Source organism: Narcine bancroftii, chromosome 1 (assembly GCF_036971445.1).
Source record: "Narcine bancroftii isolate sNarBan1 chromosome 1, sNarBan1.hap1, whole genome shotgun sequence".
Classification (NCBI taxonomy): Eukaryota; Metazoa; Chordata; class Chondrichthyes; order Torpediniformes; family Narcinidae; genus Narcine; species Narcine bancroftii.
Genome location: NC_091469.1, coordinates 190,785,924 through 190,802,329, shown reverse-complemented (window position 1 = coordinate 190,802,329; position 16,406 = coordinate 190,785,924). Strand labels below are relative to the sequence as shown.

General features: G+C 40.8%; 1 protein-coding gene across 1 annotated transcript in view; it reads left to right on the top strand.

The window, feature by feature from the left end:
- Positions 1-16,406, top strand: part of LOC138736302 (dynamin-1) — a 215,270-nt gene that overhangs the window by 49,721 nt on the left and 149,143 nt on the right. Inside the window, exons 2-3 of the mRNA XM_069885585.1 lie at positions 3,386-3,459; positions 16,257-16,406. Of these exons, the coding sequence (XP_069741686.1) occupies positions 3,386-3,459; positions 16,257-16,406 (224 nt within the window). The remainder of the gene's footprint in view (positions 1-3,385; positions 3,460-16,256) is intronic.

The window sequence follows — 16,406 nt, the reverse complement described above, 5'->3', positions numbered from 1 at the left end:
ACCCCTCGCTTCAATTCTCTGTGCAAAATTGTATATTGAAAAGTTTATTTGACTGCTTATCAAAAATCATCCAGCCAATATGCAAAGAAAGTACATTGAGGATGAGGATTGAGGATACAGCTACCCAACATGGAAAAAGACCCTTCGACCCAATCTCTCCATACTGACCAGGGTGCTTTCCTGAGCAGATCCCATTTGCCTGCATTTGGCCAAACCTTTCTAAGCCAAGAATTTGTCCAGAAGTCTTTTAAATGTACAATAGTCCTGTCTGTCCATGGGGGATATGTTCCAAGACTCCCAGCGAATGCCTGAAACCGCAGATAGCACAGAACATACATACCTATAATATTAATTTATAAATATTACACAATAAGAGATTAACTAAAATAATAAGTAATCAAAAAATAGAACAATTATAACAATATACTGTAATAAAAGTTATGTGAATGTGAATGTGGTCTCTCTCTCCATTTAATATTTTTTGGACTGTGAGTCCAGGGTAACTGAAACCACGCAAAGCAAAACCATAGATAAGTGGGGACCAGTGCAATCATCTCTGCCTCTACCACTTCCTCTGGCATCTCCTTCCAAATATCCACCTCCTGTGTGTGGAAAACATGCCTCTCAGATCCCCTTTAAATCTTCCCCTTTCACCATACCCTCTAGTTGTATGTCCCCTACCTAGGAGAAAAAGATTGTGATTCTTTAAACCTGTGAAAGATATCCCTCAGCCTTCTTTGCTCCGGGAAAAACAGTCCCAGCTGATTCCTTCTCTCCTTGTAACTCAAGCCCTGCAGTGCATTCCTATCAAATCATTCCAAGATTCAAGATTCAATTTATTGTCATGTAATCAAGATTGTGCAATATTACACAAAATTTGTTCTTATTTTCAGTTAGGCAGACAGATTCGCCATCGGCAGAAATTGTTGGACGTGCCTCTTGCAGTCAGAGAAAGAGAAGCAAAAGGGAGATCTCAGACTGTTATAATTGTTCTATTTTACTGGTTTTGCCTCCAGTGCTCCTGCAGCCCTCGCAGCCACACTGAGTCCAGTCCAAACCATCAGCAGTCCGAGATCCAGATCCGAATCTCCAATTCAATCAGGAATCCTTTGCTTCTCTTTTGGCGAGGCGAGTGATTTTACTTAAATGGAAGAATGCTGCCCCACTTACTCATGATCAATGGTTCCATAACATCATGTTGGAACATGGAAAAGATTAATAATTCAGATATAAGATTCCAGAAGTTATGGGGTAATTTATGACTCACTATCTTACTTTATACTTTTACTCCAATGCCATTAAATTGTCTGACTTGTATCTTTTCCACGTTCCTTATATTATTTTTTTGCACCTGAACTTTCCTTTTAATACCAGTCATATGTAGCATCTGGCAACACAGTTTAGGTAAAAGGGGTTTGAGTTTTTCTCCTTTACTATTTTCTTCTTTCCTCTTTTTTTAACATTATTAGGGTTTTTTTTTTCCAAAAAAAAAAGGTATATGTTATTTAGAATTTGAATTATGGATGTTATTTACAATTCAGATATGTCAGTGTTATACGGAATGTTTTATTTAGTTTGTGTAACTGTCCATATCATTATTAAATTGTACCTTTTTTGTTTGTACAAGTTCTTTATTGAAATCAATAAAAATATTTTAAGAAGTAGGGAACCCTTTTCGCGCCCTAGGCATCCTCTTGCATCCCGGTTCTGATACCTGGTACCCCTTCAGCCAGTCTCCAGCAGGCCACAGCCAGGTGTGACTCCCTCAACCACAGCCTCAAGTCACCAACACTCCACTGCCTGTGTGATCTTCAGCCTCAGAGTTCCTCACTGGTCCATCGCCATGGTCACTGTCCCGCAGATCATCTCCTCTGCTTCTCCTTTTCAAACGGGGGTTTTTCTCATGCTCTGCACCAGATCTATGCTTTCCCGGAGTCTGTAACTCCTCATGGCCACTGCTGATTGTAGGTGCCGCCATATTCGGCACAGATACTGTGGTTGCAGTATTTTTAAATAAAACCATCACTGGCTCCATTTACAGGCCATTTAAAGACCGAACAGAGATGACAGTGGTTGGACTGGTGCTGTGACTCTGTTCCCTGCTCTCCATGGGTCCGCACCAGTGGCAGCACTACCATTACAGCGGCTCTGGCAGCACCACCAGATTTTACTTCCTCTAGCTTGCTTAAAAGAACTGTACAGAATACTCCACAGCATCTTGCACATCTGCCTCATGACATCCCAACTCTTGCACCCTTTACCCTGACAACAAAGGCAACAAAGTCTACCCGTGTTGCCATTTTCAGGGTACCATGTAGTTGTACCCTGAGTCCTCTCTGTTCTATTACACTCCTCAAGGCCCTGCCATTCACTGTGTATGTCCTGGCCCAATTTAACTTACCATCATTTTAAACCTGTCCAAGTTAAATTCCATCTGCCATTCCCTTGACTGCTTTCCCTCTTGATCCAAAACCTGATGTAACCTTTGACAACCATGTATAATCATGCCACCTATCTTCTCATCCAAACTGTTAATGTGCATGGCAAATGATTCCGTTCATAGGAAGAGGGAGGCAAAGGGAGAGGAAGAGAAGCACAGAGGGAGAGAGACAGAGAGAGAAAAACAGAAAGAGTCAGGGAGAAAAGAAAGGACATCAGGGCCATTGTTTCTGGTCCAAGAACACTTCTCAGAAGCATCGTATTAACTCTACCCATTTTTCCAAATGCTGCCAGACCTGCTGAGTGTTGGCAGCATTTTCTGTTCTTCTTTCAGAGAGAGAAAAACAGAACATTTTCTGTTCTTCTTTCAGAGAGAGAAAAACAGAAAGAGTCAGGGAGAAAGAAAGGACATCAATACAGGGCCATTGTTTCTGGTCCAAGAACACTTCTCAGAAGCATCACGTTAACTCTACCCCTTTTCCAAATGCTGCCAGACCTGCTGAGTGTTGGCAGCATTTTCTGTTCTTCTTTCAGAGAGAGAAAAACAGAACATTTTCTGTTCTTCTTTCAGAGAGAGAAAAACAGAAAGAGTCAGGGAGAAAGAAAGGACATCAATACAGGGCCATTGTTTCTGGTCCAAGAACACTTCTCAGAAGCATCACGTTAACTCTACCCCTTTTCCAAATGCTGCCAGACCTGCTGAGTGTTGGCAGCATTTTCTGTTCTTCTTTCAGGTTTCCAGCAACTACAGTATTTTTGGTTTTTGTATTGAAAAAGATTCCTGTAGAAATCAAAGCCAGCAATGTCAAGTTTTAAACAACCTGTCTCCTGTTTGCTTGACAATCCCAGGCTCTTGTCCACTTTGCAATGTTTTAGTTGATTTCTCTTGCCATCACTGCCTACCTTCGTGAAACAATATTCACCTGTGTCCAAATCTTAATTTCAGGGATTTCCTCCCTCGTGGATCTGGCATCGTCACCAGGAGACCCCTCGTTCTTCAGCTGATTAATGCTCCAACAGGTAAGGAGCCATGAATGAAAGTTTATATAGCCCATGAACAGTGGCTTTCCAATGACCTGCAGCCCATCCAGGTCCCACGAGAATCCCTCACCTCAGTTTACGTGGTAATAATGTTAAAAGATTGCTAAGATGCATCTAATGCAGGTCTAGTTTTGAATTTCTAGAAATGTTCTGAGTTTCTCTCATTCAGCATGTTTGTAGAACCACACAACTCAATGGAGAGTGTCGCCAGAGGGAAAATTGGGCTTTGAATTCAGGAGTGTGCATTGGTCTCTTCGACCAATGGTGCTGTGGACAGTTGGATCTTCCACTGGTAGATTGGAGAAGACAAGGTCAAATGGGTTTATCCCTGAAGCTGACTTACTCACTCTGGGAGCCATATCCTTCAAGATCTGCAGTGGTGCTACCAAGATACACCTAGTTGATAGACATTGGTGTTTTCCCATCCAGGAGCAGATTTAATGTTTCTTGTAAGTGTCATTCAATGTGGAAGAGCACTGATTAAAAGTATACAGACTCTGCCACAGACAGAGCTAAACTAAGGGAGGGTGGTAAATAGAGAAGAGGAGGAGATTGCCTTTTCCATGTTTCACACGTGATGGTATGAAGGATGGAGTCTGGAGGTGATGCTGAGAATTCTTGTGATGGGCCTCTACTGCCACACCATTCTTCCTATCTCAGGAGATATCCTGCTAGAGCGGTGTTTGCAAAGTATGATTGAGGAGGATGTCAACCATGTCAAGCTGTTGCCTAACTAATCCATGGGGCAGCAATTGCAGCTTAGGCACCAGTCCCCAGATGATTTGTGGGGGGATCTGTGCAAAGTTGACTGGGCTGTGTTCATTTTGGCCAACACTTGGTGGTCTGCTGTGTTGTATAATTTTTTTTCTGCTTCAGTTTGGTGGATCGATACTGAATGGCTGGGATCACAAATTGGCCAGTGTTGGTCCCAAGTGCACTGTATTGTCCTGAAGAGCATTAGTGAACTGGATGAGATTTTAACAGCAGTCCTGTAGTTTAATAATAATCTAATTATTTGTATTTATGTTCCATAGTGCAGTGGAAGTACAGAGACAAGTAATCTCCATTACCGGATATTCCCAGGTAGTACTAGTGGAACAGCTCGTGGAGTTGCTGACTTGCAGTGAACGGGATCAATTCTGTCCTCTGGTGCTGTCTGTATGGAGAACATTCTCCCTGTGACAATGTGGGCTTTCTTCAAGTGCTCTGGTTTCCTCCTGCATCCCAAAAATATTTGGCTTGATTGGTTAATTGATCTGGGTAAATTGCTTCTTTCTTTCTTTGGCTTGGCTTCGCGGACGAAGATTTATGGAGGGGGTAAAAAGTCCACGTCAGCTGCAGGCTCGTTTGTGGCTGACCAGTCCGATGCGGGACAGGCAGACACGATTGCAGCGGTTGCAAGGGAAAATTGGTTGGTTGGGGTTGGGTGTTGGGTTTTTCCTCCTTTGCCTTTTGTCAGTGAGGTGGGCTCTGCGGTCTTCTTCAAAGGAGGCTGCTGCCCGCCAAACTGTGAGGCCTCAAATTGCTTCTAGAGTGTAGGTGAATGCAGTACTTGATGGGATTAAAGTGAGTTAGGGTAGAATTACTGTAAAAATGAGCGCTTGATGTTTGGTGTAGACACATGGGCTGCTGGGGCTGTTTCCGAGTTATCTGTATCTCTCTGTGACTCTATTAAGGATGCACCTCTGTCAATTTTTAACTTTTGATTGATAGTAAACTGCATTCTTTGGAGGACTGGGAAAAAGACCTTTCTTGTAACCAGGCTGTTATATTAGCCCAGAGATAATGGAAGCAGGCATTTTTCACTGAGGTTAGGTGAGATTAAAAACTAGAGGATTTGGGTTAAGGGTAAAAGATGAAATGTTTAAAGGGACATGAGGCAGAACATCTTCAGACAGAAAATGGTGATGGAGTGAAGTGTGCTGCCAGCTGAATGTGGGCTCAGTTTTGACATTGAAGAAAAATGTGGATGGGAGGGGTATGGAGGGCTATGGTCCGGGTGAAGATTAATAGGACGAGGCAGAGTAATAGTTTGGCACAGACTAGATGGGCTGAAGGGCCTGTTTCTGTGCTGTATTGTTCACTGGTTCGAGATGGAATGGCGTGTGCAATGTCAGCAAAGGAGTGCTCTGCCAATATTCAATGTGAAGTGTTCCAGTGCTAAAATCAGGTGAGTCAGTTTTCACGACTGTTTTACTAAAGAACCGTTGAAAAGTAATGTGGTAGAAAAAGAACTTGATCTGAGTCAGGTTCGAGTGGAGAGAAATCAAAATAAAATTTCAGGTCGATGATCTTTCAATGAAATACAAGGAGATAGGTAGTATTTAAGCAACAGTAACTTGCATTTATGTAGTGCCTTTACTATGATTCTAAAATAATCCCAGCTCATGTGCAGACGGGTTGACAGCTTTGTTGAAAAGGCAGTGTTATGGTTTATATTATATTATATATAAATGTTTTTAAAAGAGATAGATTGGAGGGATTTAATGTAGGTCACTTCACAAACAGATACTTACATTTCACATCTCATTTAATGCTGAAGCCAGACATTCAGGGACCAGTTGTTTTGCAAATGACAATGGAACTGCTTTGGAAGTTCCTTCCAAAGCAGGTGCAAATGAAAAGTCTGGGCTCAAGTGCTGAAAAAGATCTTTCAAGGATTGGGTTTGGAGTCCTGCAAAGAGTTCTGGTTTCTACAAGCAGAGAGAGAGAGAGAGAGAGAGAGAGAGAGAAGTCAGTTCTGTAGTAGATTTTGAGACTGCAACATGGCAAGCTTGTTAAAACCCCATTTTAAAGATGGGTTGTGAGTTTTGAGTTCAACCTGTTCAAAACCCCTGTAGTCCTTACAAGAGGAAATGGCTGGCTGGAGTGTTTCTCGTGAAATAAGGGAAACAAGAGGAGCTCTGTGGTGGCCTGGAAGAAGAGGTTATCACTTGGAAAACCCATGATGGGACAAGTTTCTTCGGAAAGACACTGAAGTGGCTGATTGGAGGGAATCAGTTTGTGTGTGTGTCCAACGAGCAACAAATATTTCTTTGAAACCAACAAGAAGCTTCCTGAGCAGTAACCATTTACCTTTAAGATGAAAATTCATAAATGTTAAATTCTGTGAACAGTATAAGAATTGCCTGATACCGACCGGTGAACTTGGAAAAGTGAAAAAATGAATGACTGGACTATTAAAGCAAAGAACTTTCCTGAACATATACACATTACATTCACGTGTGCTTAGAATTAGAAGAGGGTTAAGTTAAGTTAATAGTAATAAATTAAAGCTTGATCCTGTTTTTATGTTTAAAGAAAATTTAAAGTAACTTTTGTTTAAGTAACCGTTTGTCTTGGTGAATTTCTATTGCTGCTGGGTTTTGGGGTCCCCTGGGCTTGTAACAGCAGATTTTAAGGAAATGAGAGAGAGAGAGAGAGAAGCTAGGAGGGGAGATGCAGAGTGCAGGGATAGTTTAGCACTGAAGCTTCTGTAGTGCCTGTAAGAAAGGGAAGGAGTCAATACAAAGAGAGTTTCTGTGTGTGCCAACTCTTTCAAACAGAAACAGATGTTGAGCCTGCACCTTGTTAAGTGTAGATCCAGTGAACTGTGCTGTAACCTGACCCAGCAGTTTAGGTATAGCTAATCCGACCCAACTTTTTTGAACGTGGGTTTTATTTCATTGGTCATCTCTGCTGACTAGCTTCAGTGTAGCTGCACACACTGTGATGCTTCTGCTCTGCTTCTTGTGCAGGCACTACAAAAATGCAAGAGGTATTACATCAGGAATGTGTCTTTCCTGCACAAAGAACTCAAACCACACTCCACAGTTCTTTTGTACAGTTCAGGTTATGGTATTTTGTTGTGTGTAATGTCACCTCATGGTGAACACAAGGGGCACTGTCGCCCACCCTCCGACACTGACGTTTGAGCGGAATTGGTTGCTTGACTTGCATTTTACAACTTGGGTTAATGTCCTGGAGTTTAGGGAAGGCTTTGTGGACAGGAGAGAATTGTTTTTTCCCCACCCCACTAATAACCCCACCTGTCTGCTCCAGACCAATATAGTCACTTAATTATCTTCTGAAGTGAATCACAAAGCCAATGAAGGCTCACCCAAGGAGGCAGAAGAAGGCTGTTACTCCATTCCACACCTCAGCTTGGATTTTAAAGTATTCCAGTGCAATTCACCACTTTCAGGTCACACTGCAAATATAGTGCTAGGCAGGGAATCCTCTCACACAGGTGGAGACCAAATTTCTATCCAATCAAACAGAGCATTCATGGTCTTCACTCCTGAATGTGGGTAATACAGACACTTGCACCACTTTCAAAAGCCTTTTGGTGATCCACAGGTGACGTGGAGCTTCTGCATGTGAGATGCTGCTTTGTTTACATCCTGTTCCGTGTGCCTGCATACATATGCATGTGCTTGTATGTGATAAAGAACTGCACATCCTAGAGAAACATGGACACAGTAAGAAATCTGCAGTTCTTTAGTATATAAAACTTTGCTTGGAATTGTGTGTATAGTTTAATTGGAGGGTCCTTTTCACATCAATTTCACCCCATTCAATACAGTGGAAGCCATTTTATGGAAGTTTAGACCTAAAAGAGAGAACACAGCTTTGCTTACTGCATCCCTCCCCCTCCTCCACTGTCCGCCGCCTGCCGCAACTAATATCACAAAATGATCTGTACATCACAGGGGTGGATACTTTCTCCAAAGTAATTGTTTTATTTCTCTTTTGATCTTAGACTTGATGTAAATGTGTTAATCATTTAATCTGTGAAGTGCCTTGGGACATTTTGCTATGTTAAGGGTGTTTTATTAATACCTTGCTTAATGTTTGGCTGACTAGTGAAGAGCTTACTTAATGGTAATAGTGAACAAATATAAAATTATTGCTCACGGTGAGAAGTAAACTTCCTTTTTACCCATTCAGTGTTGACAGTAAAGCTGATGTAAGAGTGCCAACTCAGCAGAAACACTAACCGTGCCGACATACAACAGAGAGGCCTTTTCCAGTGTGGAGACACTACCCTTTTGTGCTTCCTAGTTTAGAGGAGAACTGAGCTCTCTATCTCCTAGCACAGCTGTCCTGTGGGCTTTTAACGTGAGCTTCAGGAAGACTCCTTCCTGAACGCTCTCCATCATTGAACCAGTGCTTTGGGAGTGGGGGTGGGTGGGGGGAGGGGGTGGTGTCTGTCAGATGGCAGGTTTCTTTGTGTCATTGATTTGGATAACTAAGGGTACCCTCTGTCCTGAAGAAAGCAGTGATTTTCTTCTCCTGAATGGGAAGACATCTGGGAGGATGGAGCAACCACTGCAGCTGATTTAAATCCCAGGGAAATGTTGTGAGTTCCAAGCTTAATTATACAGTTCTGCTGGCGGCATCTGTTTTTAAGAAACAACTAACATTTCATGGAGGCTGCAGCAAAATAACTTACAGGTCCCCTGTGGCAAAACAGTTATTTACTGGCAAGGCAATGCTGAGGAAGGTTCCTACGTTGAGCCCCCATGCAGTTGCTAAGCTAATTTGTGGCTACACCTTATCTATAAAGTCATGAAGTTCTTCAGCACAGAAACAAGTCCTTTAGGAATCAGGTCCATACTGACCTTGTGTCCATCTCTTTACTCACTGGCAGCTCAGCTACAGTAACCATATTCCTGAACCAAGAAATAAGTTGGACTCAAATACATTGTCAATCTGGAGTCACATATTTAAGCAGGGTGAAGAATATTAGTGAACTGAATGAGTTTTCCAACAATTCAAGAGTTTCACAGTCACCAGATTTAATTAATTATTTGGATTTAAATCCCGCCACTGCTATAGTGGGATGTAAATATAAGATATAGGAGCAGAATAAGACCATTCAACCCATCAAGTCTTCTCTATCATTTGAATCATGGCTGATGTATTTTTTCCTCTCACCCCCCCCCCCCCCCCAATCTCCTGCCTTTTTCCCATAACCCAACATCCCTAGTAATCCAGTCAAAAGAACGAGGCCTCTGGATACTTAAGCATTACATATACTGTCAAAAATTCATACATTCAAAGTGTAGTCACTATTCTAATGTATACGATATAGAAGGATCAATGTGGACCAGGAGACAATGGAGAACAACTGTACATGATTGCAAAAGCTGTGGGAACTTTTCTATCCACTTAAGTGATGTTCTTGGTTACCCTTGTCACCCAAAATCAGTGCCTCTGGATCATTGCAAGGTGGTGAGCCTTGTCCCCTGCCCATTCTGCAGTCTTGGGGCCACCCTCGAAGAAAATCATCCCGAGTTACTAAATGCACCGTATAGCTGCGTTGCTGACCTGTATTCTGCTACTGAATTAGAATGCATATACACACTCATACATGCATGTACACATGCAAGCACCTCTCTCTCTGCATCATTACAACCCTGCCCTTCCTCCAACCACTTGTGCAGCCAATTGCCAAGGTGGTGCTTGGTTCTAGACTCGTTATTAAAAAGCAGAGCAGATTGAGATTTTGTGTGAGCTTCAGAGTCAACTATGAACATTTTCTTGTGTGAGCAAATGAATTAATCTGAAAAACCTAGAATGAAATCTTCTTCAATCCTGATCAAATGGATTGACAATCTGGTAGTATAAAAGGAGTATAGGGTTGAGAAATAGAGAAATAGAGCTGCAGCTGGGTTTGAATGTCCGGGCTGCTTGTGAGATTTATTCAACTGACATGACATTTGCAGCATAATCATCCACAAAGCACCTTGTTTGATATAGAACATGTCATTTCCAGTTACAGTAATACAAAGCACATTAATTAAATATTCCTTCCCTTTTTCCTCCATAAATATAAAATTGATGAAATTGCATCAATTATAATCTGATCTCCATGTGCCTCTTTTTCGATTATGGCATCTGGTTGTTTCTTAAAATGTGATTGATATCCTGTCCGTGCCACTATGGTAAGTGGAAGACCCTCATGGTGTTTACCATATACAGGTATTTCACTGACTTGCACTATTGAATATATGGAATTCGTTGCCATGGACGGCTATGGAGGCCATCATTGGGTATATTTAAAACAGATTCTTGGATACAAAGGGGAACATGGGTTATAGGAGAAGTCAGGAGAATGGGGTTGAAAAGGATAGTAAATAAGCCATGATGGGTAGAGTGGACACGATGGGCCAATTAGCCTAATTCCACTTATATGTTGAACAATCTTCCATTTTCCTTTTTTTCCCCTCTTGTCTGTTTTACTTGGCTTACCTAGAGCCCAGAATGTGAGGGGCTGACAGTCATGCTTTTTAAAAATATTTTATTTTGAGAATTTTCAATCAACATTCAGTCAAAATGAATGATCGAAAAGTAAAACATCAGTATCCATAATATTAACAAAATAATACAAGTATCGATCCCCGTGTCGATATTAAAGAAAGTGATAAAAAGGAAAAGTCAACATGTGATTCAATTATTGTAAAGAAAAATATTATAATAATACTGCAAAAATGCAAATTCAATGTCCATATTGAACCAAAGGGAGAAAAAGATAATAGAAAGATACAGAAAGAAACAAGATACGCCAAGAAACAAGAAGAAAAAGTAAGAAAAGAGAAATAATAAGAAAAATAAAAGATTGGCTTCACCTCAGATAAACCCCATTTCCATCAAATGACAAATAACCTGACTTATCCAAGGTCCTCGGCGCTGTGAGCACCAGGGGGATGAGACAGAAGGGGGAAATTGTTAAAGATTTACCTCGATGTACCTAAGGTATGAATTCCATATTCTTAAAAATACATCCTACCTGTTTCTGAGGTTTTAAGGTGATCTTCTCCATTTCTATCTTCCAGTTGGGAATCAGATTTCCAAGTAACTGCTGTGCATTTCCTGGCCACCACTAAAGTGAGCTTAACAGGTTTTAATTGATATTGCAACAGACTCATTTTAGGTTTTGCATTGTCTAAATTCCCCAATAAAAATAATTCAGGTACCTGAGGATATCGAATTCCAGGAGATTACCCAAATCTTCCCAGAGAGGCCTCACTTTAGGCATGGATCAGGCTGAATGCAAGAAAGTACCTAATTCTTGAACACGTCAAAAACATTGGTCTGATATTTCCAATTGGAATTTATGTAACTTTTGTGGAGTAAGATGTTATATTGCACGAGCCGTACCTTACATTAATCTTGTTAATCATGCTGTCCTGACATATGGCGGACCACCAAAATGGATAAATTTTTGTACCCAAATCTGATTCCCACCTTTGTCTTGATTTATCAAGCCCTTGTTTAGGGGCTCCTGCCTGAAGTAAGGAATACATTTTTGAAATAAAATTTCCTGTGGTCCCCTTTTGAACCAGAATCTCTATTTTGCTACACTGTGGAAGGTTAGTGTTGGACTGAAATTGTCCCTTAAATAAGAACTTAACTGAAGATAGCAGAAAAATATGTATGATATTTAAAACTCCATATTTATACCTAATTTGCTAAAATGTCATAAATTGTCCCTCATAACAATCCTCAATACACTTGACCCCTCTCTGGGACCAAGTGTCCAGGATTTTATTATCAATCGTAAATGGAATTAATATATTTTGAGTCAGGGGTGTTTTAGATGAAAGACCCCCCTTGTACCCAATCTGACCATTAATTTTATTCCATATTGTGATTATATGCTTTAAGGGGTGGGGGCTTCTTTAGGGCCTGATAATAATTTAGAACATATAAGGTTTTCTGCTATCCTCTCACCAACCTTATGCAACTCCAATTTTACCCATGAATACTTGTCTCCTCCATCAAAGAGGAAGGTGACAAACATCTATGGGATTGCCCAAAAATATTTTTTAAAAATCCGGGAGCATTAAACCTCCCAATTCATAATTCCGTTCATTTATCAATAGAGACCTGGAAGGTTTACCTTTCCACAAAAACTTCTGGATGCATTTATTAAGGGTTTGAAAGAATCCCTGAGGTATAAGAACAAGCAAACTTTGAAAAGAAATGTTGTACTCTAGGCAGCATTTTCATTTTAATACAGTTTACCCTTCCAACCAAAGTTATTTAGAGGATCACTCATTTATTAAGATTATCTTCAATTTTCCGAAGCAAGGGAATTCAACATATAAATTCTGCAGGTTGTTATCTACCCTGATATCTAAACATTTAATCCCATTGAGAATTTCTCTTAATTTGTTCATAACTCGCCCCACCCCACACCCCGTAAGAGGCATATCTTCGCTCTTGTCCAATTGACTTCATTCAATTTAGACTACACTTTTTGTAATGAGTTAACTGGCTCTGTCAGATATATGAGAACATTAACAGCAAATAAATTGATTTTATGTTCTTCCCGATTGATCCCGAAACCCTTTATGCCTGGATCGAGAGTAACAAACAATGAGAGAAAAATATTTATCATGATGCTGGGGATTTTTAACCTTCTTATCAGGTAGAGGCTGGTTCCTCAGTTCACTTCCTCTTCTGAAGGACAGCCCCTCTGACACTTCTTCTGTTCTTCAGTACCAGATTTGTGCAAGAGTGCCTTCCAACATGAAGGTACACATGCTACCAAAGGAGTCTTTATTTCAATCACTGAGTCTGTAGACTTTCGTGGTCTACACCAAAGTAGAAGGCATGAGATTGCTGATAAAATCTTGGCCAAGGAAGTAGATTTAAAAGGATAAGCCCAAGGTGCTATATGGGAGAAGAGAATAACATGAAAAAGAGTATAAACCAAACTTGAAATTGGCAGAGAGATTCATGGTAGGTGTTCACATACATAATCTTCTAAAGGCAGGAAAAACTTTAAAAAGAAATCCAACAGCTTTGGAATTTATAAATGGGGACATAGAATTTAAGAGGAAAGAGATTACATTTGTACAAAAGATTGGTTAGGCGCCAACTGGAGTAAAAGCCACAGAGAGTTAATTCACCAGGAGGCTGTCTGGGGCTGGAACTGGTAGTTGTGTGGAAAGAACAGGACAGTGGGATTAGTTATAGATTTTATAGGCAGACACAATAAACTAAAAATTTAATTTGAGACAGGTTGCTTTTTAGTTCATTTTGGAGATACATCATAGTTACAGGCTCTTCTAGCCCATGAGCCCGCGCTGCCCAAATACACTCACGTGACTATTAACCTACTAATCCCGAATGTCTTTGTCAAGTGGGAAGAAACTGGAGATCAGGCGAAACATGGGGAGAACATATAAACTCTTTACATGCAATGCTGGATTTGAACCTGTGTCACTGATACTGTAACAGCATGGCGCTAATCGCAACACTAATCACATCACCCTTTATTTACCCATTAAGGAATCTAAGATTGGTTTGTTTTCCCAACCTCACATTAAGTCACAATCCCTGCTCCCCAGATCCTGGCTACCCAACCCAATCAGATGGCTTGGTGCTCTACAAATAAATGTATTATATAATGGCATTTTATTTAGATTTTAGATTGTGAGATTTTTTTTTAACCTGTTCTTGTGTTGTAAATGATGTTCAAAAAGACTTCCAACCTTCAGAAAGCGATGTTCAGGTCTGGTCTGAAATGTTAAATTTCTTGGGCTAGAATCAGGTTTGTTTAGATTGTGTCAGGTCTGTTTGATCATTTCCTGCAGCCCCACAAAAGCTCACAAAAGAGTTTTAATAATACAGATTTAATTTGAACTGTAAAATGTAATGGATAGATTCCTAACCATTTTTAACTGGGTCAGCCTGCAGAGTTCCATTACTACACATTTGAAATTGAGGCATGTCCTCGAGACCACAAGAACAGAAGTCTCTGCATGTCTCTTTCTGCTGACAGGATAGACATGCACATCTCTCCATTGTTTTCTTTGGAAGCCAAGCATTGGATTCCTGGGGATATAAAGGATGGGATTTTCCACTTGAGAACTCTCCAACTCACTATTTTCCATCCATTTCCTCTAAGACCCAGAAAACCACAGTCCGTCAAGCATGAAAATGAAAAATTCAAAATGACAGCTCATCAGTTATAGAAAAAAGTCAAGATGTAATTCCAGGATAAATTCTAGGATTTAAAAATATGATGAACTCTGAAAGGATCACAGGAGCCTTATTTGCAATTTTTCCATCTCAATCAATTATTTTACAGCTTCTGGCAAGACTACCATTTGTTCCCTAAATTGGTGGTCTGCGATCTAGAACTGTGGCTGTCTTTGTGTTGAAAGGAGGGGAGATTCAGGATTTAGATACAGCAACAATGAAGGATTGGTGATGGATTTCCAGATGGGGATGAAATTAACGACATTGCCCCTGGACCATGTGTCCTCGGTTATCTCGGATATGAAGATGAGAGCTGCAGTCAAAGAAGCCTCATGGAGTACCTACTCTGCTTTCTTTCAATGCCACCTCTCTCACCTGGCCTAGGTGCCCCATTTGTCTTTCCACTGCAAAAAAAAGGACTTGCTTACATGGGTTGGGAATCTCTGTAAACAATTGCATAAAGCAACTCAAGATTAATCCAATCCAGTTTTGTTCAGTTCTTCATTCAGCATAGTGGAAGCTGCTACTTTATACAGTGGACAGTAATTAGATTCTTCTTGCAAATCTCTTACAGCCTGAGTGTTGGTTTTCTTATTTGAACCATCTATTGAATTGAAGAAACAGACTATTTGGCCCCTTATATCCATATATCCATGTTGTTATTTATTTAATCTCATCCTTTCAGTGTATCCCTTTCCTCCCTCATGCATATCCAGTTTTCTTAAAGCATCACCTAAACCATTGGCCTCCATTTGCTTGGTGACAACTTCCACATTCTGACTTCTCTCCCCAGGGAAAGAAGTCCCACCTGGATGATTATACATTGAAGAGCTGGCAGTCTACCACTCGCCCTTATACAGAAATCCTTTTCTCTGCCCATCATCATCCCCAACTCTTTCAGAAAGGTTTTATTTTGTTCCTCTGCTTTCCCTCCCCCAGTGGGAAGCACAAAATGTGTTCACCACCTTCCTCCATCACCATGTGCAAGATTGTGTTCAAAATATTCATTTGTTGTTTCTACTCTATGTCCAGTTAACTTAGATAATGAGAAGATGACCCATGTCGTTTCTGCCCAAACTCCAAAGGAGTTTGGAGAGTGGAACATTGGCCATTGTGTCTTAGAACTTTCCCCCGGGATCTCTGTGGAAAGCATATCGATTAGCTGAGGACAGGAACAACTTGCATGTGCATGGTAATTTAAATATACTGAAACATGGCTATGATCTTGGTCTCCTCCTTTCCCCCCGCAACATTCTGCACCCTGGTAATATTCTGTGCGCAAGCTCGGAAGGATGGATATTGTCCAAGGTCAAGTTGACCACCAGGCTTGTTGGCCTTGATCCCAGCAGAGCTTGGTTTAAATCCCAGTGCAGCTGTGAAGGAACTTAAATTGAGTTGATTAACTAAAACTGAAATAAAAAGCTAATATCAGTAATATTAGCCATGGGCCTGCTAAGGTGATATAATGCCTATTTGCTTCACTAACGTCCTACAAGGAAGTGTTTCTGTAGCCCTTTTCCTTTCTGAGATCCCAAGCTCACAGTGACATAACCAATGCTCAGATGGCCATAGAATGGTCTAACCAACAATTTGGACTACAACAGAGATGGAATAGCAATAAACATCAGGCTTGCTATAGCCCAAGAATGAAAGAGTAAATCGATGGTGGGAATGGTGACAAAAATGCTGCAAAATGTTTCCACCAAATGACCCTGACAATATTAAAGATGCTTAAAAATGACCAGCCTCTTCAGACAGGTCAACTTGAATTTTTTTGTATTTTGCATTTCAATCTCTAGAGTATGCGGAGTTCTTGCATTGTAAAGGGAAGAAATTCACAGACTTTGATGAAGTGCGGCAGGAAATAGAGCAAGAGACTGACCGGGTGACGGGCAGCAACAAGGGCATCTCATCCATTCCGATCAACCTGAGGGTCTACTCGCCTAACG